Raw genomic sequence first — 27855 nt, 5'->3', positions numbered from 1 at the left:
GCTGAAATCACCACAAACCTAGGTAAAATCTTCAACTTAAGTCAAAACTTATACTTAAGATGCTTTATGAGTACGGCCCCTGGTGTAATAGGACACATACGGAATGGCTTGACGGTTTACATGTATACATATGTAATTGTGCTCATATTTTTATCAACTTTCACTCTTAATACACTGTAGGGTTACCACATCATCATAATCATTATTTTTATTACTATTACTATTTATTATTATTATTATTACTATTAACATTTATTATTAAATTCCATGATTTAGTTTTATTGACAAACAATATCTGATAATATCATAAAGATCAATTTCAAACTAAGTTAAACTAAAAAAAAAAAGTCATACCAGTGGATGTGGGATAAATTCAAATCATTGTTTCATCTGTATTATCATTCAAACTTGTTTCTATACTGACAGATTATGTAAAATGTGTAATGAAAATGTCACAGAAACTGAATATCATTTTTATTATGCTGTACTAAATATTCGCAAATCCGAAGAAAATACTTGAATCATATATCATGGCCTACGATTAATAAATTTAATACTTTAATGTCGTCTATATACAAATAAAAAAGATTGTATAATTTGACACGGTATATCAAGGAAGCATTTGAATTTCGTAATAATACTCTGGGAGATATGACTGTTTCTTAAACTGAACTATTTATGTATATTTTCTATTTGTAATATATTGCTGTGCTTATTGTCTTTGCCATATTTCTTGCTTATTATTTGTAAATGGCCAAAGGCAAATTGTTTTTGCTGATTATGCCAATAAACTTGAAACAAACTATTATTATTATCATTATTTTTATTATTATTATTATTTGGAAAAAAAACTTCTCTTTCTGCTGTCGGTTTACAAATGATTACCTTCTGTAGATCAGGTTAAAATACTTCAGGGCCAGCGCGTGCTCTCTATATAAAAGCAAAGCGCGGACGACAAAGCGTGAAGTTTTTTTTTACCAATGGAGTTTCGCGCTTTGCAATCGTACCATCACAACTTACAAGTACCTTTACAAACGCAAGACGTGAAGCTATGACGGCGAAGCACGAAGCAACGCTGGGAAAACCTGCGTGCTTCGCCATCGTATTTTTCGATCGTAGAGTCACTTTTCACAGACGCTATGATGAAGGAGCTACGGTGATAAATACTTCTCGCTTATAAAGAACGCACGTGCTGGCCCTCACAGAACACCGTACAAAACACATAACATATGCTTGTTTGCATGTCAATCATACTCCGAGCCTTCCTGTATGTCAGAGTCAATTTGTACCTGTATCATCATAAAACATAATAGTCTCGTGGAATGTAATGCACATTCCTCACTATGTTGCGCATGTGGTGTCATAGAAATGGGTAATAGATTAACAGATCATTTGTTTTTCCGCGATTCTTTTCGGAAATTACCACCTGTTGTTCTCGTCATTTACAATTCAAGATTTGCTGTTCATATTGAATCGAAAACACTCAGTATTTGGACTGCATGTAAATCAATGCTTTATCAGTTAACTTTTGAAAATTATGTTTGGCTATCAGCATGTCGTACCATCCTTCCACAACATATACATTAACTTGTTCTTAACAATTGATTTAATATTCATATTTTTTTCACAAATTTCAACTCACCAGGACTTTTCTAGTCGTGAAATTTATATGATAATCGCGTTTGCTGTGGCATCGCTGGTTCTATGATATCGCTGTATCTACCTTGCTCCGTTTTCATGGGCTTACATTAGACAAAATATTTTCCCATATTTTAACTGTACATTTTCCTATGTCCAATCACTGTTAAAACAGATTTGTTGCACTCGGGAAGACATAGGAAGACCGCGATATCATAGAGGCTGAACGCTATGCAGATAAGGCCATCGGTGTATCGGCCATCCGCCCTATACGATTTGAAGACGCGATACTTTTCGCATCGTGTTTTTGCATCGTTTAAAGGTGGTTATTCAGATTTTGGTCAAGTACGGGTTAATTCACATCTTCAACACCTCACCATTTACACTTATTTACGTTTCACCGAGTGCTAAATATATGCTAGATTTTCGGTGGTGGTATTCTAAATTTGTTTGCCCAACAAAGCCTAGAGAATGATATAGATATAAGAACTATTGTACTATATTTTCAAAGATCTGCATGCTCAGTTACACATTTATCTGAAATTCCATGTCTGTAAAATTATTTTACACCCCTTTGTTTATCTTGGTTGCACAACCAAGATTGATTGGAATAAATGAACGAAATTCCGAAAGAAGTATAGATCCAGTGACGGTTTGCAAACTGTCCACTATACTACTCCCGAAGCTGAAAAAAACGTTTAAAACATGGCTTTTGGTTCAGACTGTCCCATTATCTGTCGAATGTAAATGTAAAACTAGAAATTATTTTGAAATCAAAAGAAATACCCCGAGTTTTTAAAATATTTTCGTATCAAATGGGAAAATTATGAACTTCTATAAAAACAATTAATCATACATTTCTAATAAGGATCTAACATTATGTAACAAAATTTATAGAATATAAAATGTTGCGTAAATTGAAGTAGGTATTCGCATCTTCACATCGTACAATCGCGCTTTCGCGCCTTCGCGTCGTTTTATCATGTTTTCGCGTCCTCGCAAACTAAGTTCGCCCTTTAGGAATAAGGTCAGTAATTCGGTCGAAAATGTGCTTCCGTGGTGTAGTCGAAAGAAGTCCATAATAAATAGATCCTAATTTTCGAAAGAAGTCCATAATAAATAGATCCTAATTTTCCCATTTTTTGCGCAAATTCGTGTAGAACGAGTGCTTTAATCACCATTTTTCACTACTGGAATACATTCTGCATGAAATGAGACGGTTTTCATGTTCATACAGCCCACATGGCAAGTTTTGCAGAGCGAAACCGGAAGTAGGTGTTTATTGCGCGGACGAGAGCAAATATGCGCCATTTTTAGGGTAGCAGACCACAACTGACTGGCATTTCACTAGGAACTACATGACCCCCTATTTTCTTTTCATTTTTTCGTTAATTTATGATAGAACTTTCATGAAAAATAGGTGTAGGAAAAAGTGATGTTCTCTAAAGATACGTACAGACGACCTGAAGTTGTCGTTTTTTATATGAAACAAAGAAGGATTTGAATTACTGACCTTTAACCAATAAGAGCTGAAATAAGACTTTCTCGAAACACATCGCAATTAGTCTTAATAGTCATAGATCGGTTGTATACGATATAAAAGGGTGTTTCCAATGCAAAATAATAGTGAAATTTGAAAATTTTGGAATTTTGACCTTATTTTGAGTAGATGCACCTATTCAGGAGCGATTTCTGGGATTAAAAAGCCAATATTTGGTCTCCAGAATGTCAGAAAATGCACAAAATGCATCCCTCTAGGTCTTATTCATGACGGAATGAATGATATTTCAGAATCCAAGTGAAAAATAATGCAAACGAGTGAAACTTTTACCAAAATATACAATAAAAGGACCATAGGGCCAAAATTTAGCCCAGTAAATTGGTAGGGGGTGGCTTCTATTAAATGTCTATATTTCTCTAAAATCTCGAAATTTCACAATGAAACTTGGCAATATGTTTGGTATTACATCGTTCTTGAAAACAGAGATGAAAGTTGTGTGAAATTTGATAAGAAACATTTCTTTAAGGTGGCAGGGGAGCGGTTTCGTAGTTTGGCCCCGGTCGATTTTCTGTATAAACAGGACAGGGTAGATATAAAGGCATATCTATCTTACTGGTTATTTATCATTATTAATTCTTTAATATATCTGGGGAATGAGGAACGGTTAATGATTCTACATGGCGGGTGTTTTAAAATTCCTAGCTCCGTACTTCCGGTTGAGGCTAAAACATAAACATCAGAACAAAAAGTCGGCCAGACGCTCGGCTGTCATCCATCCACTTTTTTTTCAAGTGAAAATTAGGGAAATAAAGTGGTGGTTGGGAGACACATTCCACACCACCTGGGTATGCATCTATGTTCGCACTATACATATATGCTACGAAATTGGATTTAAAAATACAAAATGGATGAATGGAAGAGTTCAAAGTGAGGCCCGGTTAGGCTAATTTTGGTCTATAAAATTTGGGTGATTTGGCCAATTTTCACTACATCTGGCATGGAAAGCGACAGGTGCATAGGACCGGAGAGTCGTCTTTATGTAGTCTATAGTATCTGCAATAGTCCATAGTAGTTTCAAAGAAAAATAAGCAAAAACGAGATTTCTATGGATATTTCAACACTGGTACCCACACGTCAATGTGGAATTCGCGAATCTGCACTCCCCTGCCACCTTATTTTATAGATGGTGCCAACCCCGTTCAAATGATGCAAAAACATGAAGCGGAAGTGCGACGAAAATATCGTGTTTTCGTGTTTTTGTATCGTTTTATCGAGCCATCGTCATTACTTCTTACATGCGATATTAGATAAATTATTTAATTCAATGTTATATAAATGACCACGGTATATTATAATTTTTGTCTCATCTTACCTGGCAAGGTGCCCCTTTAAAATGAGGCGCTAATTCGTATCTTTGTCTCTTCTCCTCTAATTCCAATTTTCTTTGATCAACATATGGTTCAGTTTGGGGTAAATTTGTGTCCAAGTGTACTATCTTATACTTCATTCCAGCTTTAATCCACCTAAAAAGTGGAAATTCAAAAACCACATTTTCAGACGACTCTTCCGTTACCCGGATGTAATCAACAAACCAGTTGTCAAGGATACCGGCGTCGTCCCGCCAAAGTTCGATAAAATCGACAGACGGTAACTTTTTCTGGCGCCTTAATTTGAAATGGTCAGTTTGACCCGTCTCAAGGTCATTTTTGAACAAACAGTCCAACAGTTTCTCCTCGGTAAAATCACCATTGTCACAATTTAATTTGATATAAACATTCGCATCTGTGCCACTGAACAGTTTATCGCCAGTTTTTACCTCTATACAGTAAGTAACGTCGCCCATACTTGTGAATAAATATATCCGTATTTAAAAGTTGGTCGCAAAGTTTTGCCTGTATGCAATAAGACACGTTGCAAATACAAGTGTATCTGAGAATATGTTAATGCGTTTGTATATTCTGTAAGTTTTGTCTACAGTATTTGAGAATAGGTTATCAACTCCGGATGCCAATTTAAAATAATCGCTATAATCCTGGGTACTGAAAGAAGTGACCAATAACAGAAAGTCAAGTTGAAGTGTTGCCACTTATGCCAGATTTTCACTTTCATATATTTCAAATATCCAGGAAAGAACCTTTGAGTTTGCGAAAACAATTGACATTATTTCAATTTGAATTGTTTTGACTCAGTCAATTAGTGCATTGGTTAAAAGCGACAAGACAAAATCCAAATTCCACTCTGTTCACAATATGTATACGGTAGAGTCACTGTATTCACCGGTTTCGTTAAATAAAAGCTATTATCAACCGCTCCATACAAAACTTATAACAGCAACAGTATTTGTAATTGTAACAACATTTCAGTTCATTTTCTCTCCAAATTGCACACATATTTCGTAATTATCGAACACAATATTCAATTACTGTATTATAATGTCTAAATAACACGAATTACTAAGTATATAAGTTATATATATACTGTAAGCAGCAGACACACGCACATCAGCGAAAAAATGATACAAACTCTAGAACTTTCGTATAGTGTTTCTGGTGCCAAATTCGATTGCCAAATTTATATCTGATATATATACATATATTTTTTTTTTTTGGTGTGGGCTTCTGTTACTGGCATGTTTTCGTTATAAAGAAATGAAAACAGCCTCTTATGCCATCAGTAACTACTAACCCTCATCGGAACGCCAATAAACCTTCGTAAAACAACTGAGTAAAGAATTTTTATTTAATTATTGTTTCTATTAAACACCGGTGATCTTTCTTTCCACACATTAATTAAGCAATAAGGAAGAGTTATTTTCCTACGTGTGAATATTAAATACCAAACGTACTACCTGCAGATATTGGCAAATTCTTGAGATATTAATAACACATTTACCGACACGTTAAAAGAGAATACTTCCATAAAACAGACTTATGATCTTGTAATCAAACTTTTTCTTCCTAGGGTCAATGAAATTGCATGCTTCATTAAGTATACAGCTGTTTATTTCAATTTTCTGCAAGCATCTGCTTTTTTTTTTTTGCCTGCTGAAAATTTCTGGGTATGGTACATTCTAACTGGACATTTCTGACCTACTACACACAGAACCGATGAAACGTTTTAATGACATAAATTATGCACTCCCATACACATCGGCACACAAAAGTACATAATAAAATGAGCCATGCCATGGGAAAACCAACATAGTGGCTTTGCGACCAGCATGGATCCAGACCAGCCTGCGCATCCGCGCAGTCTGGTCAGGATCGATGCTGTTCGCTAACAGTTTCTCTAATAGCAATAGGCTTTGAAAGCGAACAGCATGGATCCTGACCAGACTGCGCGGATGCGCAGGCTGGTCTGGAGCCATGCTGGTCGCAAACCCACTATGATGGTTTTCTCATGGCGCGGCTCAAATAGTACGCATTCTGTGTTGTGTTGAAAATTCGTTTTAAATCGAAAATAACCCCAAGTAACAGACAAAATCGTTCCGTCATATTTTTAGTACCCCTCACCCAACCCGCAAAACTCCCAAATGATATGCAATACTTGTATTTAAATATAATTAATCGAAATGTTCTATCAAGACCACTAAACATCCTTCAGTTTCCAACTTGTTCTGTATAATTTATCATCGTCTGTAAGAATGATCAAATATGCCTTGTGCTCCTTAATGTCTGTTGTTGTTTTTTTCTGCAGTTACAAATGCGGACTGACAAGCTTCCAGGGTGCGCTTACGCATGTGGCGTACGTTTGCCATGATTTTCCAAGAAGTGGATAATTAAATTCTTTATAATTTAAATTAATTGGACATGTGTTTAGTCTATTAAGAAAATAAAAATTTAAACAACAGTAGTTTGTTTATACATTTGGGCATGTGTTATTATGTTTGTTTGTTTTTTGGTATAGAAGAATATCAGATCCACGTGTTCAATACGCCACTTATAACGTTGGCACAACAATGAGATGAACAGATTATTTTAAATACAGTTTGATTGAAAACATGTTAAATATGTATGAAAGTTACATATTTTACATATAAGAGCTTATCTAGTATTGTATTTTCCCGTTGTTCTTTCAATCAACATGCGTTTTAACAAGGCACAAACGAACAATTTAGGACAGTATGGCTTTCAGCTGTTTGATGAGTTAAGAACTATCGTTAATATAATTATAACTATGGAACAGGCGTACATTCGGGAAGCAGTATCTTAAGATTATATCAATGTCTACACGTAAAATTAATCTCAGTTAATTCATACACACTTTGATACAAAAGCAACATTTTACTGAATTATGCAGCTGTTGATTTTATACATTTGAACCGCACCATGAGGAAACCAACATAGTGCGTTTGCGACCAGCATGGATCCAGACCAGCCTGCGCATCCGCGCAGTCTGGTCAGGATCCATGCTGTTCGCCAACGGTTTCTCTAATTGCATTAGGCTTTGAAAGCGAACAGCGTGGATCCTGACCAGACTGCGCGGATGCGCAGAATGGTCTTGATCCATGCTGGTCGCAAACGCACTGTTGGTTTTCTCATGGCGCGGCTCATTTACGCTTTATGCATGAATTGTTTAGTATGCAGTTTCCATGAACCGTACCACTAATTCAAAAGGATATGTAGACTACCAAAAGTAGGTCTATGAAAAGATGCATTTCCATTAAATTTTGTAAAATAAATATTCACACTAAAATACTATTAGTTTGATATCAATACAACATCTTTGAACCCTGTTAGATTAGTCTAATATAATTTTCGCGTGTCCTTGTCATCAAGGCTAAATTTACGAAAATAAACTTCCTTGTGCACATTACATTTTGTATACATTAAAATTTGGGTATATTACATTATCCAAGTAACAGAAAAAATATCTACGAGCATGTATATCCATACAAATGCTGTCATTTTTATCATATATGTTAATGCTGCCATTTTTATTATCATATATGTTAAGACCTACAGTTTTCAGTGCTCTACAGTTTCTATTGCTCTTACCGTCATTGCTTAAATAGCCCTTAGCTAAAAAGACCTGATCGAAAAAGCAATAGAGGCAAGTCTATGTAACATATCTGTTACCTGTGCCGGGCCACCCTCTATCTTCTGACAAACTATGTACGCTTCTCTTTTCCGTTTCAACTCTGTCCAGCGTTGCTCAGCTTCTGGGTCATGCTGGGGCAGCATAGTGTCATTAACCCGGAATATAAGATGGGTTTTAGGAGGAATCCACCTGAATACTGGAAATGCATATTCCGTGTCTTTGTCTTTCTGACGAACTTTAACGTAGTCTAAATACCAGTCACTTCCAAGTCCAAAATTATCCCTCCAAAGTTCAAGTTTTTCAATATTTCTTATTTTGAATTGTTTTTTGACGGTGAAGCTGTCAATCTGACTTCTTTCGAAGTCGTTTTTTAGTATATTGCGAAGCTTGATTTTGTCTGTCTTGCGTCCCCCGTCACCGTGAAGAATGACCTTGACATTGGCATCAGTGCCAGCGTTCTTCCGGTCTCCTGTCCGTACGGTAAACAAGTAATCCACAGGATCCATACTGCTATCAGCTGATCTTTTCAATTTCTATTCCATACACATTCCTAGGTATTTATTTTGTGACACTTTTAAACAGATAGAATCTGATTTACGATGAAACGATGTCCAGTTATAAAATCCACTTATCACGTTGTAGGCTTAAAGCCTTCAGGTAGACATTCAAAACGACCGAAACTGCCTTTCATATCACAAAGTTAACGTGCAGCAACGCGATTGTCCGTTATGTTTTTACCATGTAATTTTGTTATACTCTTGTACAATGGCTGTGACCTTACTAACATGTGATTTATTGACAATATACTAAATTTTCTTTAGCGTTTGTTTGTTTAGATAATATCACAATCAACAAGTTAAGCATTGTATATTTGTAAATATTTAAAACAGGACGTCTATATGCAAATAATCCTGTTCAAATAACTATTTCATTCAAAAACATACAAATTATTAAAAAAAATGCCCTTGATAAATATGCAAGTAATCCGAGGTAGTACGATAAATTGAAATTTGATCCGTCTTTTTATTGTGTGAAGTTTGCTTCTGTTAAGGAAATTTTATTCTTATCGCATAGGGCGGCAATTTTCCTTTGATCTTTGCAGCATGTTATACCTAGTAACACACATTATTACTACAAAACTGTGCTGATATCTTACAAAACTGTTGCGATATATATCAACACGGAAATCTCTATGGAGTTTCATAAGAAAAAAAGTGTTCCGATATATATCAGCACAGTAAAACTGTTCCGATATATATCGGAACACTTTTTCTCTATTGAGGTCCTATCAAGGGAGTATAATTTTTTCCTTTCAAAGAAAAGATGATTTTAGCTCCAATTTACAGTTCACAGAGAAAGAATTGTCACAAACACCTATATTTATAAAGTAAAAGAATAAATAAACTAGAATATTTCAAAAACTTGATAGTTATTGCCAAATTCAAAAATACATGAAATATATGAAATTCTGAGATTTCTCAAATGTTTCTTTTTCTTTGATTTGTTTTACAAACAAAACAACAAGTTTTACAATATGTCTGGCCAATGAAATGCAAAGATTAAAAACCAATGCAGAAATTTGTTGGGTACTTTTATCTGGGGAACACATTTTCTAAAACAGAAGTTTTAGTGTTTCAGTCAGCGAGGCGCAGAAAGGGAATCAAAATAGTAAAAATAATAATAAACAAATTTAAATGAAAATAATATATAAATTTTAATGATAAAAGGGAAAAAAAGTGTTCCGATATATATACAGAAAGGGAATCAAAATAGTAAAAATAATAATAAACAAATTTAAATGAAAATAATATATAAATTTTAATGATAAACTATGCGATAAAACAGTTATAATATGTAGTGCTCGTGTGTTACCAGGATATATCAGAGCTAGGGGTACATCTCGTTATTTTTCTCTTCACATATCTGTCTCGGCCTACCGGCCTCGACGATATGTGCAGAGAAAAATACCCTCGATGTACCCCTAGCTCTGATATATCCTGGTAACACACTCTCACACATACTATAACTATTACATAACGGAGAATAGTTTCAGTCAACTGGAAAGCTTATTGTACCTTTTAAGGTACATGTACATTAACGAATTTATTCCAACCTCTTGACACCAGATTTATCTATTTTTAACAGCCTGTCTCAAGATATATGACGCGACCTGACAAAGTTATTTAAATGTGTTACATTTTCAGGTTAATGTTGTATAATTAATCATGTTAGAAATAACAACTATCAATACAATTGTTGTGACTCTCTATATATATTACTCATATTTGATCAATTAATGGGTCCCTATTAAATTTGTATGTAAAATTTTCACCCACTAATCAGTTATAATCAAAGAGTCCCACTTATCGGTTCCTAACACATTAGGCTAGTTTTATAGGGGTAACCCCTCCCCCACCCTAGACCATTGGAGAAGTGGTAAAAAATAGTTGGGTGCAAAAGACCCACTTTTCCACCTCGTGGCCCGACAATCGACTTCGGACTCCGAATTAATATATATACGAGGAAGTGACTGATTTTCAAGGACAGTTTTCGATTTGAATCACTTAGTTTAAATTTAGGTGATTACTCATATTTTTGTCTAGTTATGAAATTTTACATCTTATCATTTACATTTAGTTTATACTAATTTGTTTTAGCTCGATTGTGATGAAAGCTTGAAGCTTATTGTAACCACTCTCGAGTCCGCTTCCTGGAAAAACCAGTACTGGTGTCATATGAGAAGTCATGGTCGTATCATTTACATTTATTTTGGGGTTATGAGTGTTTAAAACACGTAAATGATTTTCACTGGTGGTATTATTATAACTTAAATTTCCTATCCTGATAGAGTTATTTTAGCACACAAGTGTTCATTTAATAAACACACTTCGCTTAGGAAATTATATGAATATAAGATTTATCGTATTATATTTGTTGAAACTTTACACTAACAATTACATATTCACCAAAATTCATTACACATGCAAGTTTACGAAAGTATTTTTATCCTCCCTTTGCCTATCATCTGCATAAGAACTGAAGTTGTACCCTATAGCGGAAACAAACTAGTTTAGCAGAAAGAATATGGTGTTAATTGCTTGAATCAGGTCTCATGATTCAAATATTAGCGCCTACAGAACTTACAGAACCATAGTTAAATACAAACCCACAATGTCTAAGTTCAATATATTACCGCTGGTGGTTCAATCTACGAAAAGGACCGATTAGTTACGACCAGCGCATGAACTCTGGGAAAAATACAATGGATGGTCGGTGAAGGGCGATTGAAAACAATCGATACATAGTCGATGTATGATGATAGCATGTGATGAAATGTGAAAAAGTGAAAATACGAGTACAAATAAGGAGTCTTGCTCCCCCACAACCCGAACAACTTTCTTTGCTACTGCCCCCCCCCCCCCCCCCCCACCAAAAAAAAAAAAACTAATATAAGCAAGTTACCATTTCATATGTTTACATTCTCCAGTTTAGACGAATAAAGCTAATTTCTGTGCTATTATTGCATTTTAAAATTATGTAAACAAAACAGAATCAATAATTCAGAACTGGCCAAATTGCCAATATTGTTTTTTTAATAAATCTTCAAGGTCTTGAAATACAAATGTATTGATTGCACATACATGGCAAGCCACAAGTGTCCTGTGACCTCCATTTCAAAATATTTACTCTGTACATTACAATATGATGAGTATGCAATAAACCAAAAGACACCGAATAGGTCAGTATGTTTACTCACACACTCGAAAATAAACAAATATCCGCCACGGAAGCGATGATCTCATGACACCGGGTGCTTCAAATCCGGGTAATAGTTTTACCCTGTTTGTGAATCAGCGCTGAAAAGAGCCAGGGCCCAACTTCATTCAAACTGAATGACACTCAATACAACGAAAATGATGTACAGGGGAACTGGTACCAGACTAGAAAGTAAATACCCATTATACATGTTTTACCCTTCCACGTGATCCTAGGGGTATGAATGTAGAGGGGCATTTTCTTTCTGACAGAAACAATGCAAGGTCACGTACTGAGACTGGCATAAACTCCCTGACCAATAAAAGAACATTGTCACCACCCCTTATTTTTTCCATTTTTAATAAATGAGGCCAAAATCCTGTTCGCTCTAGCTGCCGCTGAATAATCGCAAGCATTGTTTGTATTGTGATAACATGAAATGCACTGTAAATGCAACTACAGATCCTAATAAAGACAAAAAAAAATCATTTTAAGACTGGCCATTAAATCCGTTATCAAACAGGATACATTTGAATGTAGAATGCGACATGGCAAGAATGAATGATAGAAAATTGGCAAATAGAGGGAAAAAAAACTGCATTCTGATAAGATCAAATATTTTTATCCATTTCTGTATGTATAACAAGAGAGCTACAAGCAAAAAAGGCTATGCCGGGAACTAAGTTCTTCCCAGCAAGCCGATATCGGACCGGCTTGGTTATATTTATTGGCCCGACGTTGACGTTTTATTGTATACTGCTATTTATCGTCTGGTATCGGTTGAATGTCACTATTATGTCAGACCAATATCATAAACAAAAATAGGTTTACCGATATTGGTACGTTATAACAATGTTTTCCAAGTCACAAAAAGTATACAGATTTGCCACTTGGATGTCTTCATTGTCACTACTACAGCGGAATCATTTTTTTTTTTCAGATTAATTATTTTACATACTAGTGCGTTTAATTCTGTTCCACAGACTAAAAATGTCAAGGCAGTTTGCAGCTATAAGAAGCTGTTAATATTGCTCTAAACCCGAAGGTAAAGGTAAGGTAAAAAAGGTAAAGGTAAATTTTATTTACCTTCGCTTTGTGAAACAATGAACATAAGCCCTGTAGAGCTTTTGAGCGACACTATTTTAAGACCAGTTAAAACCAATTTTACCTTACCCCCAGCAATTTGCTGGTTCCCATTTACAGCTGGGTCGACTGAGGCAATCGTGATAAAGTGCATTGCCCAAGGACACACTGCAATGGGATAGCCAGGAGCCGAACCCGTGGCCTTCACCTTTATAGGAAAGCGTTTTAGTATTCTCGACCAATGCGTCCGAACATACCGACGGTCCTATATAAAAATGTCAAAGCCAGTGTTGACAGTAACACCAATTCTCTTTTCATGTATCAATTTTCATTCTCGTAATGACAAGCACATATTCTTCCTTCGGTAACAAATCTGGCTCATAAGGTCATAAATACACTACGTAAAATACATTTGGCATAGATACTCATAAACTTGACCTATATGTTTCTGATAATGTTCTCTATAACTGGAATAATGGTGGTATATCTATACATTCAACTACTGCTTGCCTTTATTTTTATCTACAGGAATATGCATATCGCAGATATGGTCTCATATGGAACACCGCAGTTGTCATAATCCCGGGAGATTTCTTTATGTGTTGTACATATAGTGCCTTATTCTGTCACAAAGCTATGTTATTATATTCGAAATATATGTCATTTTGTCTACGGATAAGGTAAACTGCTCTATGGAACATATATTTTCGACATAATTACAAAACGGAGTATAAGTCAAATATGTTGTCAAGTTCACACCGCACTTTCACAAAACAGCATAAACATTTCAAATAACAATAATAATAATAATAATAATAATAACATTGAATTATCTGAACTTAGACAGAATATAATACTATATGGCCAACATAGAAGAAAATGTCCAAACATAAGACAGCTACGGTGTTCCATAGAGCTACGGAACTGATAATGTATCAGTATTACCTTTGGTTCAAACTATTAGCCTTCCACCCATTGCAGTTTGTAACTACAGTTTTAAGTGATTTTATCAGTGAGAATTTATCCGCCGTTCATGTTAATTATGTACTTTAGTTTTTCCCAGAAACGCCTAGTATAACAATAGCCGGAAAAACGTATGTTAAATACGGAAGTTACTCTCTTTATCAATAAACAATTGATGATAAAAACTAATGACTCCTTCAAATTGTTAAGATGCTACAAATATGTATGGTTAAACCAACCAGAAAGAAGCCTTTAAACACCAGGGTGCACAACACATACAATTGTTTGGTCAAGTCGGCTGTAAACATCTCCGTCAAAATCTAATGTACGCACACCGTCAATATAGAAGATCTTTCTTTTTCATTTTGCATATAATGTTGACACAATTTCATAGATATTCTACAAACTATTTTATCTGTAACCCCATGCAATTTTATGGGCTATTATTTTCCTGCCGCATATAATAGTTGTACTTTACATTTTAAGAATTTTGCGCATGCTTATTGTTACACTAGGCGTTTCTAATTTAAGAACAACAGGTGTTTATACACAGGTGCGCATGTTCGTATGTATGTTTACATTTTGTAAACATATTCTTATGGGAAGAACACGAAGAATGAAAATAAACTTTATGTAAATTTTATCTATATTACTAGTTGATATAAGGAAAAGCGTAGCCCTGCTATTACAGAGACAAAACCAAACAGCCGTTAATGGAATGCCGAGTCGCCTGGCTATTAAAGCTACAATTTTGTAAAAGACTAACATATTTCAAACATATTCCCTATATAAGATTGGTGCATATAGCAGCTCGCCATGAACTGGGATCAAAATTTTCAGCATGATCATTTCAACAAAGTTTGCCATAGAATGTATATGTGGCACTGAAAAATGACGGAGTGAGTGAATTTGAGAGTTAGATATTGCACTTATTGGTATAATATGTAAAACACCGTGTATATCCAGTAACACCAACATGCGCAAATAACAGATTTCGGGCAAAATATAATAAGAATATGCAAATAAATGGCACAAAGTACCACTGAAGGAACACACGGTGAGTAAACTGGCCACAATCTGTAATACTAAAAATGTACCAAAAGCGTTCCAACTGTTTACTCCATTCTGCACAATATATTTGGTTATTCCCTTGCAAAAATATTATGCCAACAAGTTTGTACCACTTATCAATTTCACAGTACCAACATTTAATGGATTTTTTAGAGAAAAATGTTTTTGCCTAAAATGTGTGAACGAGTCTTTAAAAACACAGATCTACACATAAGTCTGTGCAACATACTCAAAGGAAGTGAACGGTCGCAGGTTACGGGGATACCGATAACAAACCAGTTGCCATTAAAAAAGCTACATCGTATACGAATTTTAAACTGAATTTTAATGTACTTAAGACTAATTTCAGAACTTTACCTGGGCCGGACCATTAGGAACTTTCTGCGCGACTTCATATTTCTTTTTTTTCTTCTGCAATTCTTTCCATCTCTGCTCGGCCATTGGGTCCTGCTGTGGGAGCATCGTGTCGTGCAGACGAAAAACGTGGTGCACATCCGCTTTGACCCATCTGTATATAGGGAAACTGTACTCTATGTCTGATCCCTTTTTCTTGATTATTATATAATCACAGTACCATCGGCTCCCTAATCCAAAATTATCCCGCCATAATTCAATTTTCTCAATAGTTGCTAGGTCTGTCTGCTTCTGGATCACAAACTCATCAATTTGTCCACATTCAAAATCATTTTTTAAAACATGATGCAGACGAATTTTGTCCGTCTTGTTTCCTAAATTGTCATGGAATATAATCCGTATGTTGGCGTCCGTTCCGGCTCTCTTCCGGTCCCCGGTGCGAACCAGTACGACATAGTCTGATTTTGCTTGTGCTGTTGCTGCCATTCTTTGCACAGGCAGTTGACTAAACTAAACTAAACTAAAATACACGCAGGAAGAAAAAAGTCAACGAGCTTGTTCAGATAGCAAAGTCCTCAGATTAGATATGCTCCTGCACGCCAGTGTTGACATAAAAAAACGCAAAATTGTCCAGATGTAAAAAAAAAAAAGAGGAACGAATCCGTTTACAACTTTTTTTGCACGCAGGCAAATTTAGTCCTTATGCGTAGCACGATTTCGCGTTCAGCTAAATTTCATATATTCAGTTTCAGTTGATTTCTTTTAAAGCCGGTTCTGTTTCAATCTTTGCGTGAAATAAATCTAATTTGCAACTTTTTGACCCAGTTCGCTTCAACTGTAAATTATGTCTCCAGGTATTGTTTTTATCTCGCATCCATGCAAGCAAGACAACTTTCACATCAACAAGTACGTCCGTGCCGTTAACTTAATTTCCACAATTAACGCTACATATTTTCACATATGTATACTATTTAATATAGTAATGTAAGTAATTAAGTAATTTATCAATTACACGCTTCAGAACGTCCATGAATTATTAATAATTCTCCAATATTATTCAATTACTGCAGGTTTGATCTTCAGACACAAATACCATTAGTTACCACATCTTTGCGTTTTAATAATTTCTTTGAAATTTCATAAACCATTAACACGTATATAACCGTAAAATATTTGTATTCTGTAATATAGCTCATATATTTGTAAAGCACATATCCCAGTTCATACAATCACATTGCAAACCATCTCCTAACAACTATAGATATGACAATAATTTTATTAAGTGTCTGTGTATCCGATTTCTTAAGTGTTTTTTAAGCACGGCTATAAACTATTTACATTCCGCCGTCCATTGATAAAACCAATCAAGATTAAGAGGTTAAACTCTTCCAGAAAAAAACACGCACATATTCTACAACTTTTCTACTCATACGCACCTACTGACATAAAAATTCCACCACAAGATGGTTTGTTAATTAATCATATACCAAAAAATTCCAGGTGATAAAAAAAAGTTGTTTGTATTAAGGAAGTTATAACGAGAAGATGCTAAAAAATCATACCTGGAACAAATCGAAGATTATATACGATCCCGGAAGTATTTAATGAGTGAATCTCCTCGTAAAAACATAAAATACCTGTGTATAACAATTGTTTAACTTATTGGAGCACATTTACTCTTGTTTCAATTCCGCAGTAGTTAAAGCGAGTTTTTCATTCATGTAAGACTTAAGGGGACGCATATTGCTACATTCACAGTTCATACAGAAATACGGAAGGGGTGCATATTCAAGAAATCGATGGTGGGAAAATAAAATACATATTCCTAAACTGATATAATACTGATGGACACCTGTAATAATCAGTATTTTGTGGATAAGGATGTGGTACTATGAATGTAATAGGAAAATAGAGGTCTTTGTGAAAGTACATTCAACACAAAATATTAAGCTTTTGTATAAGGAAAAAACAGGTTTTTTACAATAACAGTGTTCCAAATAATGTTGAAGGGATGAGATTTTCTTTCTAACACACCAGGTTTGCTTAAACGTGTAAAAATTTAACGCCACGTCATTTCAGCTCGGGATGGACGCCATATTTCTCATTGATAAAAATGTAAACAAAAAAAAAAAATCAGAGTGGGATTAGCATTGCAAGGGCATAGCATGACATTCTACACAATGAATACCTTAGAACAGATATCTAAGATGCTAAACAGGTCAGGCGGGTTAAATGCATAATGGCGATCACTTGAAATTCATCTTGAAAAGGTGGTTAATTTTAGTTTATTTACATGGTTTTTAATTTTCCCACGACTTCTCGGCGATTCACTGCAAATATATTAGTGCGCCGGACGAAAGGTAACTCTAATAAACAACGGGAGACAACTTAGGTGTCAGCACGTGTACGATTTTTAAAAAAACATGTCGATGATTATAATTTCATATCAAATAATGAATCCTATTCAGATATTCGTTATTAATATTAGAAAATTATTAATTTCTGTGGGCATTTGTCAAAAAATATTACTTACATTGGACTACTTTGCGCATCAAACTGGTTTCCGCTTCAGTTGTGAGGCACTTCCGTTATACTTTTTGACAACAATAACAAAACACAAAATGAATCAATAAAGTAACTTATAAACCGACTGCTACTTAAATCAGTGTAAGTAAAGTTGTTGTTACAACATTATACATGTTCGTTACGTTATGAGATAAAGTTTATCTTGAACTGCATAATCCATTAATTACGTTTCGATGATATTGCATTTACAACTTATTTGACCCCATTTTTTTACGTGAATGACAGCATTCTCGTGCAACTCGTGCAAACAGAGTTATGAAAAGTATGGTGGAGAATTCAAGGACAAATTATAAATGACATTTAAGTGAGGATAACTGTATATTCGTCCAGTTTTGATCATTGACATGCCTGCTGTGTATTAGTAACTTTTGTGAACAAGATTAGAATGCTACTTTTGCACATATACACATTGATTGGACCTCTCAACCAAATTTCATACCTTATTTTAGGGATTTTTAAGACAATACATTTTCAAAAGTTTGTTGAATGTGTTTTGATATTTAAGTGCATTGTAGTTCATGAATACCAAGTTAAAAATTAATAATGGCAACATTTCTAGGTCCTTATTGTAAGCCACTAGACTTCTGTAATGATAAATGTTTAATGTATTAAGGGGAATATATTCTTTTAGTTTTGGAATGTGGTATTCCTTGACCACCGTATCTTTTCTTATGCACTACTTTGTAAACAAACTAAATAATGTGTTTTAGCTTACATATGCGAAATGAAAAGCAAGACAGTGACCATATTTCACATTCTTTCTTTAAATTAGAATCTGTAGGACACTGATAAATGTTTGGACAAGGTGAAGCACTATTATTTTCGCACCAAAAAGTCTTAATTGTTGACTTTGAATGTACACAAAAAGTCTTATGTAATTCAACAATAACTTTCCTGTTTCAGTTTTCTCATTTTTATTTTTGTGAGCAATCCTTTGTGTACTTATAACAGTTGAAACAGTATCCATTTCATGTACTCAAACCTTGTACTTTTTTGCAGGTAAATTTTATCATACCCCACCCACTTTTTTCTAATTTCAAAGTATGCGTCCCCTTAATATTCAATTAAAAACAGTCCAGCTTGTCCAAATAGGTCACCTCAGCATAAAGACCATACTGTATTGGGTAACGATTTTCTCTTTTAGAGTTATTGGAAACCACCTGATAACAAGATCATTTGAATTCATCTTTGTAGACAGGCCGGTACAAAAACACAAAGAATATTTGTCATAATTTATATCCCCGTGGCAAGATGAAAACGATACACTTCAAGACAGTTACTGCTTATCCTTTGAGCAGCAAAATACAGCACCCGATAATATTAGGGAACAGGCTGAAACGTGATTTCTTTTACAACGCCTACACATGTATACTTCTGAAAATAAACATAATCATGTATCCTGCTGAAAACATAACCATGTGGGCTACCCGCAAGCAGTTTTGCGAAAACCTGAAGTAATTAATAACAAGAGCTGTTTGTAAAATCCGTATGCCCCCATGACGGGTTGTCCTATTTTCAGTCCTGTGAACATTATGACCTTGACCTTTGATCGATTTACCAAACCCTTAGAAAACAGGGATCATCAATTTCGTAGGCTATCAAGTTGAAGATACTAGATTAAGCGGTTCTAAAGTTATTGAGCGGAAACGGTTTTCAAGTTTCAGGCTCCTGTGACCTTGACCTTTGACTGACCCTAAAACAATTTGGATAATCTACTTCTTTAAACCCACGTCTGAAGGCTATCAAGTCTGAAGGTTCTTTGTCAAGTGATTCTCAAGTTAACGTGCAGAAATAGTTTTCAAGGTTCAAGTCCCTGTGACCTTGACCTTTGGCCTACTGACCTAAAAACAATAGGGATCATCTGCTTTATAAACCCAATAATGCTATGAAGTTTAAAGGTTCTGTGGCAAGTGGTGCTTAAGTTGTTGGACGGAAACCGTTTTCAAGGTTCAGGCCCCTTTGACCATAATCTTTGAATAACTGACCTCCACAACTATAGGGATCATATATTTTATAAGCCCAATCATGTTACCAAGTTTCAGGTACTGGGTCAAGCGTTCACTCTATCAACAGCCGGACCGATCGACTGACCTACATACCGATCGACAGGTGCAAAGCGACATGACCCGGGGTTGGGGGGGGGGGTGAAAATACATAGTAGTCTACATTCGGACTTCAGTAGTTGACAAATATGGGTTTTAAGAGTATGCTAGTCTGCAGTTCGTTAATTCATTTGCACAATGAGATTATTCTTTTTCTTTAAAAAGGCTTGCTTCCATGTTATTTTTTTTTCTATGGTTTTGAAGTAGTTTTAATGTGCTTTATATTTTGTAAAACCGATCTGAGTTATAAATGCGTCTTCTTCTGCGGCACAGAGGTAACAAATATGATATTTATATTAAAGCGTCGCTAGAGGTGTGGGTGGGATTGGGAGCGGAGCGGACTGCATGTTTCGACATCTCGAAGATTCTTAATGGTTGCTCAAAACTTTATCAAATCGATAAGGTCATACTGGCTAAAATTTAAACCATGCCCATCGGAAAAAACGTCTCTGTATCACAAGAAAATGGAAGTCCAACTGTAACAACAAACGGTTTCAACATATTAAGTATCATTTCAACGAGATTCAGTGGTGTATTTTTTGTAGAACAATGTTCAAATGATGATTTGGAAAACAGAAGAAATCCTCTCCTGAAAACTGCTAATACCTACCCTGCCCTCAATGATGATCGTGCACATTTACATTATGTGCTGAACTTTCAGAGATGTTTTCGGTGACTAAAGAGAATCGTTAATTTGTAGCTGAATGACTGTATAACTTTTTAAAAAAAAATCGTTCAATTAACAACACTTTTCTTTAACATGTGATTGATCTTCAGAGAAACAGTAACGTTTCGAGTTAAACTGCTGAACATCTAGCTGCATGATTTCAGTTTAGTTACGGAATTCATACTGGATTTTACCGGGTTACTGTTTACGGTGTTTAAAATGATTTTCCAGTTTTACCAACGTGCAAAATTACCTTAATTTGAAGATAAACCTTAAAAAAAGCATTCATTCATGCTGTTATCCGGACGAAAACCACAGCAAAAATGATAGACAGATAACCTTGAGCAACCAAAACAATTACGTTCTTAAAGATCCTTCGTCTGATCAAATCAGTTGTAAGATAACAGGACATATAAATGAGAAAGATGAAAGGGGAAATTTTTATATATAGTTTCGCCTTGTGGTTAGAAATTCAAAGATTTAGCTAGTACGAACTTCAGTCAATCCCATACAAAATGAATAAAATAACCGTTTGGTCTTCATTTTCATTCTTTCCATCTGTGAAAACATATTTTGCCATTATCAAATGACAATGCCTCCTTACATACTTAAGTCCATTGAGCTATCAAGGATGTAGGGAGACAATAAACGGAATTACGAGCGTCGTGAGGACTTTTGAATCTCGTCACCTCAAAGTTGAATCTCAGCTCAAACAGTAATTAAAAACCCACTGCTAGCAGTAACTCAATAATAAGGTGTAAGACAGAGGGCTTCAGTATTAAAATAAAATTTTGGTGCAGCATACTCTTGTTTTGCATTATTTAGTCTCTCAAGTTTTTTAGAGTGAAGATCACAATGTCTCCACATGTAAGATTTTATTAACAATATTAACCTAAATACCCAAAAATTCGTTCTGACAAAAAAAGTAACCTTGCTATGCTTTAAACACATATCTATTTCTGTACAATAACTCTGGGTTTGGCTAGCCACTTTCCTTACCTGAGCGGGACCACCAGGGACCTTGGATTGACATTCGTAATTCTCTCTTTTCTGCTCCAGTTCATTGCGTCTGTCTTCTGGGTCAGGGTGAAATTGTGGAAGGTAGTTGTCCATGTGGTGAATAATATAATGTTTGTGCGGTTTAATCCACCGGAAGACGGGAAACATAAACTGCTTCCGGTTACCTACAGCCTCGAGTTCAATGTAATCAAGAAACCAGTCAGAAAACCCTATTCCTTTATCGTCTCTCCAAATTTCTATTTTATATATATCTTCCAAGTGTGAAACGTTCCTAAGCTTGAATTTATCAAGCTGTCCCCTTTCGAAATCATCACGAAAAAAGTAGTCCAAGTTGACTGGTGCTGTTTTCTGTCCTGATTCACTGTGTAACACTATGTAAACATTAGCATCAGTTCCAGCGTGTAGTTGATCGCCAGTTTTTACATTAACTAAGTAATCCACTTTTCCAAGACCTAACACGCTGCTACCGACACGTGCAGAAGTGGAATACCGGAAATTCCTGTGGAATGGCAATTGTGTGGCATTGTTCTTCAGTATGATACTAGAGGTAAACGTTGTCCTAATAAACTGTTTGTCTAAATTTTCTTTTAAGCAATGTTTAACATTGTCATCGTTAATTTTAAAGTCCACTAACCTGTTCCTTCTCAAAGATGTAAACCCAAGTCCTAGTTTATGACACCGGCCAGTGTAAGTCTTCAAAGCCATCTCTGGAATAAATGCTCACATTCTGAAATTAAGCACTTTCAACATTTTACTATATATAGTTCGTTTTTGTCAATACACCAAAGAATATCAACACGTATGGTAGTATTGTGTCATACTGAATGAAAAATTTAAACCCGTATTTACTTTTGAAAATTTATGTATACGTTTTGACACGCAATAGAGAAATCTATTCTTAAACGATTTAATTACCTTTTCGTACAATGTCCTTCATTCCTATTAAGAGCTACGCAATGTGTTTGATTTCGAGGAAATTATATGCAAATTAAAAGCTTAAGGATGCAACTTCACATCCAGTGAAATATTGCACACAAAACTGTATACCTATGAATCCGGGTTTATTAGATAAGATATACATATATATGGTTGCATGTCTGATGTGTCAAGAGAGCCAGTACCTCCTAAAGCGACCGAGAAAACTTACAGGATAACAGAAAACACAGGCGTAGATATAAATACTAGATAATTATGGTCAATTAAAGGCTATTGCCATGTTCGCGAAGAGTCCTTAAGGTGGCAGACAGGTATTGACAATTGGCAATTAATTTAGTCCCGTTTAACTTTACGTATTTTATTTATTTTCCGTATACGATTTCGGCACTTTCCGACAGGTACGGAAAATTAACGTGCTTGTGACCGCAGACGAATGCCAAAGTAGGATCCGTATTACACGTGATCGCGCTGAAATTGCCGTCCAATACCTTAACGAGAAATTCTATTAAAAGTCAGTAAAATGAGTCATACATTTGCATGCATGGGCTCTAAATATATTTATTGGCAATGAATGAGAAATATGTATTTTTTTCCATAAAAGTAACGGAAACTAAGGTTATAACCCTGAGTTTTGGAATCCAGTCTCAAACTCCATTATCTGATTGGCTGTTTTGAGTATATATTTGAAATTGACCAATGGTAAACCTGCAATCTGATACTGGTCTTATAACTTTGGATCGATATACACTTCGTTTTCCAGTTACTTGCCTAAATTCCCGTAATTGTACTCTAAAAGTTGCATATATTTTCTCGAAAAACACATCTACCATTATCATACAAAAGCAAGGTCTTTATTCAGATCACTTCGCGCATAGCATATCAAGTAACTTCTGGTTTTGAATGCGTAATCTTTTAATGAGATAAACATGTAAAACCAAAACCTTTGAATTTTCTTATAAATTTCAACAAATTTATCATATCAAAATTTCATTTTATTGTTCTGATTTGGGCAACTACGGTAGTTGTATTTTTTGACACCTACAGGGCGTGAATTAATCCGGGGTAGGTACACTGACATTTTATTCACACAGTTATTGATCTTTGATCTATTGATTATCCGTAAATATGCTTTCATTAATGAATGCACGCAGTGGCTTTTATTGTATTCGGTCCTATTTTCTAAACTATTCCTTTTAACTATTTCAAAAAGGTAGAACGGTTTTATTGCAGATAAAAATAATACTCTTAAACTGAATAGGATCTATGTTTTATTAGTCAGATCGGCAATCGTCTTCTACTTCACAAATATTAGTACGAAACTTGTTAACACCTTAATTTTCGCTTCAGTAACTTAACTAGTAAGTCGCCTTATACATATTTACACAGTAATACTGCTTGAAACTCAGATTTTGCGCTCTTCTATCTCCGAACCCTTGGCGGTCCACTTTACGACAGCTCCGTGGGGACTGGTACTTGATAGCGTTCTCAACAGAAAATCAAAGCCGTGGTTTATGTAGTATGATATAGAGTTCAAGCGAACATGCCTGAAGCAAAATTTAGCATTTAACAGTTTAATAGTCAAGTATACTTATGTATATAAAAAAAATGATGCTCACCTTTGTATATTTCTCTATCATAGATTTGTAACAACTGAACCGTACCCACGTACGGGTATTATACATGTAGCTGCTCAATTATTTACAGACGTTCGCGTGCCAGTGATTTTTCAAACTGTAGTCTGTGATAAATTCCGCACCAAAGTACATGGGTACAAAGTAGATTTTAATCAAGCATAAACGACGCTTTACTTTTAACAAGTTTTAATATATTATTTTGAAAAGAATAAATAAATATCTAAATTTATCGTGAAACTTTAATTCTTTCTTTTATGAAAATTCTGTCCATAGGCCATTTATGCCTTGAATAGACTCAATCAAACCGAGTCTGCTATTATGTTGCTTGGTTGCGGTCTATGCCTCCAAAGGATCTTTTCACAGATTGGAGCTGCGATTATCGACGACCATCTATGTCAGCTATACGACCAAGGGCAGCCTTAATCCGGTTGTGTATTTTTCTACGAGGTCTACCTAGCAGTCCCAGCTGCTTCCGACTAGGCTGCGGACTGAAAACATCTTACGATTAACTTAGACTATCAACATGTCAAGAACCAATCACACAACTATGTATTACTGATCGATGGACTTATCGTGAGATAGGTCTTTACTGGTTACAACTGATCTGGACTATAGTTACGACTGGTCATGACTGGTCGTAGGACTGATCGAAGGCTGGTCTGTACTAGTTACGAATGCGAATTCGCAACTAGTACAGATCAGCACTACGTTCATATATATATAGTCGTGTTCACTGTTAGGCAAGTAGAAATGGTCAAGTGGTAACACTGCCTGGCTACAAAACCAAACCAAGGTCCGACGGTGAGTTCAACCCCCCGCTCCTCAGGCTAAAAAGTAACAAAACTAACAGTGGGATAAGAGTCCCATGTGTTGCATTACCTTCCCACTAACATTACTAAGAGTGTTTTAGAGGAGTCGTCTATATGGGTAAAGTCACCCATATGGGTTACCGGTTGTGACCAGGCCCGGATCCAGAAATAATTGTGTGTGCACCGGTCTTGGACGAAGACGTCACCGCTAAGGCACATAGCGGCAAGTGTGGGTAAATACGGGAGGGGAGCCTCTGCACATGTAAGAGGGTCAGGGTCTCATCCCTGGAAATATTTGAAATACAGGTATGAAATGGTGGCCTCTGGTGCATTTACTGGTGGGGTAGTCCCCTTATTTTAGGGGTGTCAGGGGGCACTCCCCCTGGAAATTTTTGAAATAGAAACATGACATGGTGGCCTTTGGTGCATGTTTAGGTCTAAATTTTGAGGTAATGGAGGAGTTACTCCCCTCTTGATGTTGGGGAAGGGGGTCAGGGGGCTCTTCCCCTGGAAATTTTTTAAATATACATGTAGATGTGAAATGGTGGCCTCAGGTGCGTTTCTGGGTCTAAAATTTGAGAAAATATTATTTCTTTGCCAAAATAGTAGGGTGCATCTTTGATGAGTATAGGTCACTTCTCAGCCAACTGGGGGAGGGGGCACGGGCCCCCTCGAACCGGCCCTGGAACCGGGCCTGGTGACTATAAATAAGCTTATAAACAAAGAAGTCAACGAATGGGCAACAAAATTTGTTTGAGGGATGTCATACTGACTGAACATGAACTAATATGTTAACTACTCTATAGGACGGATTACACCAAACCGGAAGTGACTACTCAGTGTTACATGTAGTCCAAAATGTAGTTCCATGCTATGGATGAAATCTGGTATAATGAGTGACATGAGAAGGTGACAGTTAAATTTTTGGCTTATGTTTATTGCTTATAGTATTGAGAATAGATCTAGACCATTTTCATTGTAAATTTCTTGGAATAAGTTTTATTCTTTGCGAAAAATGTCTACCTACGCGTAACTGCTAAACGGCTGTTTTCATGGGGGCATTTTTAGAGGGTGATGTTTCTCAGAACAGATTATTTTTCTTATATTCAACATAACATGTCAATATTTTTCTATTTTTGATAAGAAGACATGTTATACTAAATGACCATATATGGTTTTCATATCATTGAAATGCTCTAAAGTGCTGAAAATGAGGTCTGAATGTTTTGTTATTAATATGAAATAAATAAGGAATTGAATTGGTAGAATGTAACCTATAGATGGCCAAGGCTCAGACTAATCGAATGACTTCTGTGTCTTAATTCCCAACTGTACAAAAACGACCTTCCAGAGCAGATGTCTCCCTCGACAGATTCGCTGGTGGTAGCCTCTTATATAGAAGGATACGATACCTACGGTCTTACTGTCTTTTGAGAGCGGACGGAGTGGTCGCTGTCTAACTACGAATCCAGGGGGTCGTCACTCAATATTTAACTTAAGGGGTTGTAACAGATGATAAAATAAGACCAAGACCATCCTTTCTGGTCACACAAGAACTTTGAAAATCATGTTGTTGTTGATGATAATTATACTACTACCAATAATTATTACAGATTATTAGTCCCCTACTGGTTGAAAACCAATTTCGGATAACAATGTAAACTATATCACAACTATGAATGTTCAAAAGACAACATGTAGTTTACTAGTATATCGTCGTTTTTCTCTCGTTGATCAACGAAGTGAACGTCTCCATCTGTGTAATAACATGGTTTACATGATAAGCCCTATGCAATTACATTTTTTTGTTCTTCTGTAATGAAATGAGAGACAGACGTCTGATTTAACTCCCCCCACCCCTCATCCTCCAACTAAAAATCACTAACACTGGGATAAGACTATCTTGTATTGGTACTTTACACCTGGCACGCTAAAGAACCAGGGAAGCTTCTGGAATTGGAGCGTCTTCTGTATCTTGCACTATCCTCCCACTAACATTACTAACAGTCATCTGGAGGAGTTATGGGTTACCGGTGGCGACTATAAATAAGCTTACAAACAAACAATACTGTCTGCTTAATTTGGTTTAAGTATCCCTCACAGCTACATATATCTCGACTATAAATGAGCTTCATGACGGGTTCCAGAGAAAAAACATCCATGAAAATAATAGAAATAAACCGTCTATACAGAAACTGTGAAAATATAATACGTTGTCTCAATTTGAAATGGTGGAAGAATACTTTTCATAAATGTTCTTGGCAAGCATGAGAAAAAGTAATTAAAGTTGTTTTTTAAGTAAAGTGCTTGTGATAATTTAAGTCTCTAAAATTTACAACTTCTTCCAGTGAATGGCGTCGTAAGGAGTAAAGTCAAAATTCAACATTCCTGTCGAACTAACTTAGGGCTTAAGGTAACAGGCTAGAGGTATTAGCAAGTGGTTTAGATAGAAAGTGCTGGACCTGCTAAAATACAACTTTTTTGCTTATGAATTTATTAGAATATACCTCTTGATCAATAAATCCAATCCAAAATTCGTTTGAATGAGTATGTGCAAAGGAAGAAATGAAGTTCCACCTGTCCACACATTTCCATACTGACACAGCACTAAAAGACTGCTGTCATGAAAGTTTGATAGTTCTCTGATTAGATCGTGCGGTGGCATAGTTCCAACGCAGTCAACAGTAGGGGAAAT

General features: G+C 35.6%; 1 protein-coding gene across 1 annotated transcript in view; it reads right to left on the bottom strand.

The window, feature by feature from the left end:
- LOC123557731 (allene oxide synthase-lipoxygenase protein-like) overlaps positions 1 to 22620 on the bottom strand; it is a 71075-nt gene extending 48455 nt beyond the window's left edge. Inside the window, exons 1-2 of the mRNA XM_053544710.1 lie at positions 21761 to 22620; positions 15410 to 15916 (exon numbers count right to left, since the gene is read on the bottom strand). Coding sequence (XP_053400685.1) covers positions 15410 to 15916; positions 21761 to 22486 — 1233 coding nt within the window. The 5' untranslated portion in view covers positions 22487 to 22620. The remainder of the gene's footprint in view (positions 1 to 15409; positions 15917 to 21760) is intronic.
- Positions 22621 to 27855: the final 5235 nt, after the last annotated feature.

The sequence above is a fragment of the Mercenaria mercenaria genome, chromosome 5, assembly GCF_021730395.1.
Source record: "Mercenaria mercenaria strain notata chromosome 5, MADL_Memer_1, whole genome shotgun sequence".
Taxonomy (NCBI): Eukaryota; Metazoa; Mollusca; class Bivalvia; order Venerida; family Veneridae; genus Mercenaria; species Mercenaria mercenaria.
Note: the sequence above shows the minus strand (reverse complement) of the source record. Positions and strands in the feature narration are given on the sequence as shown.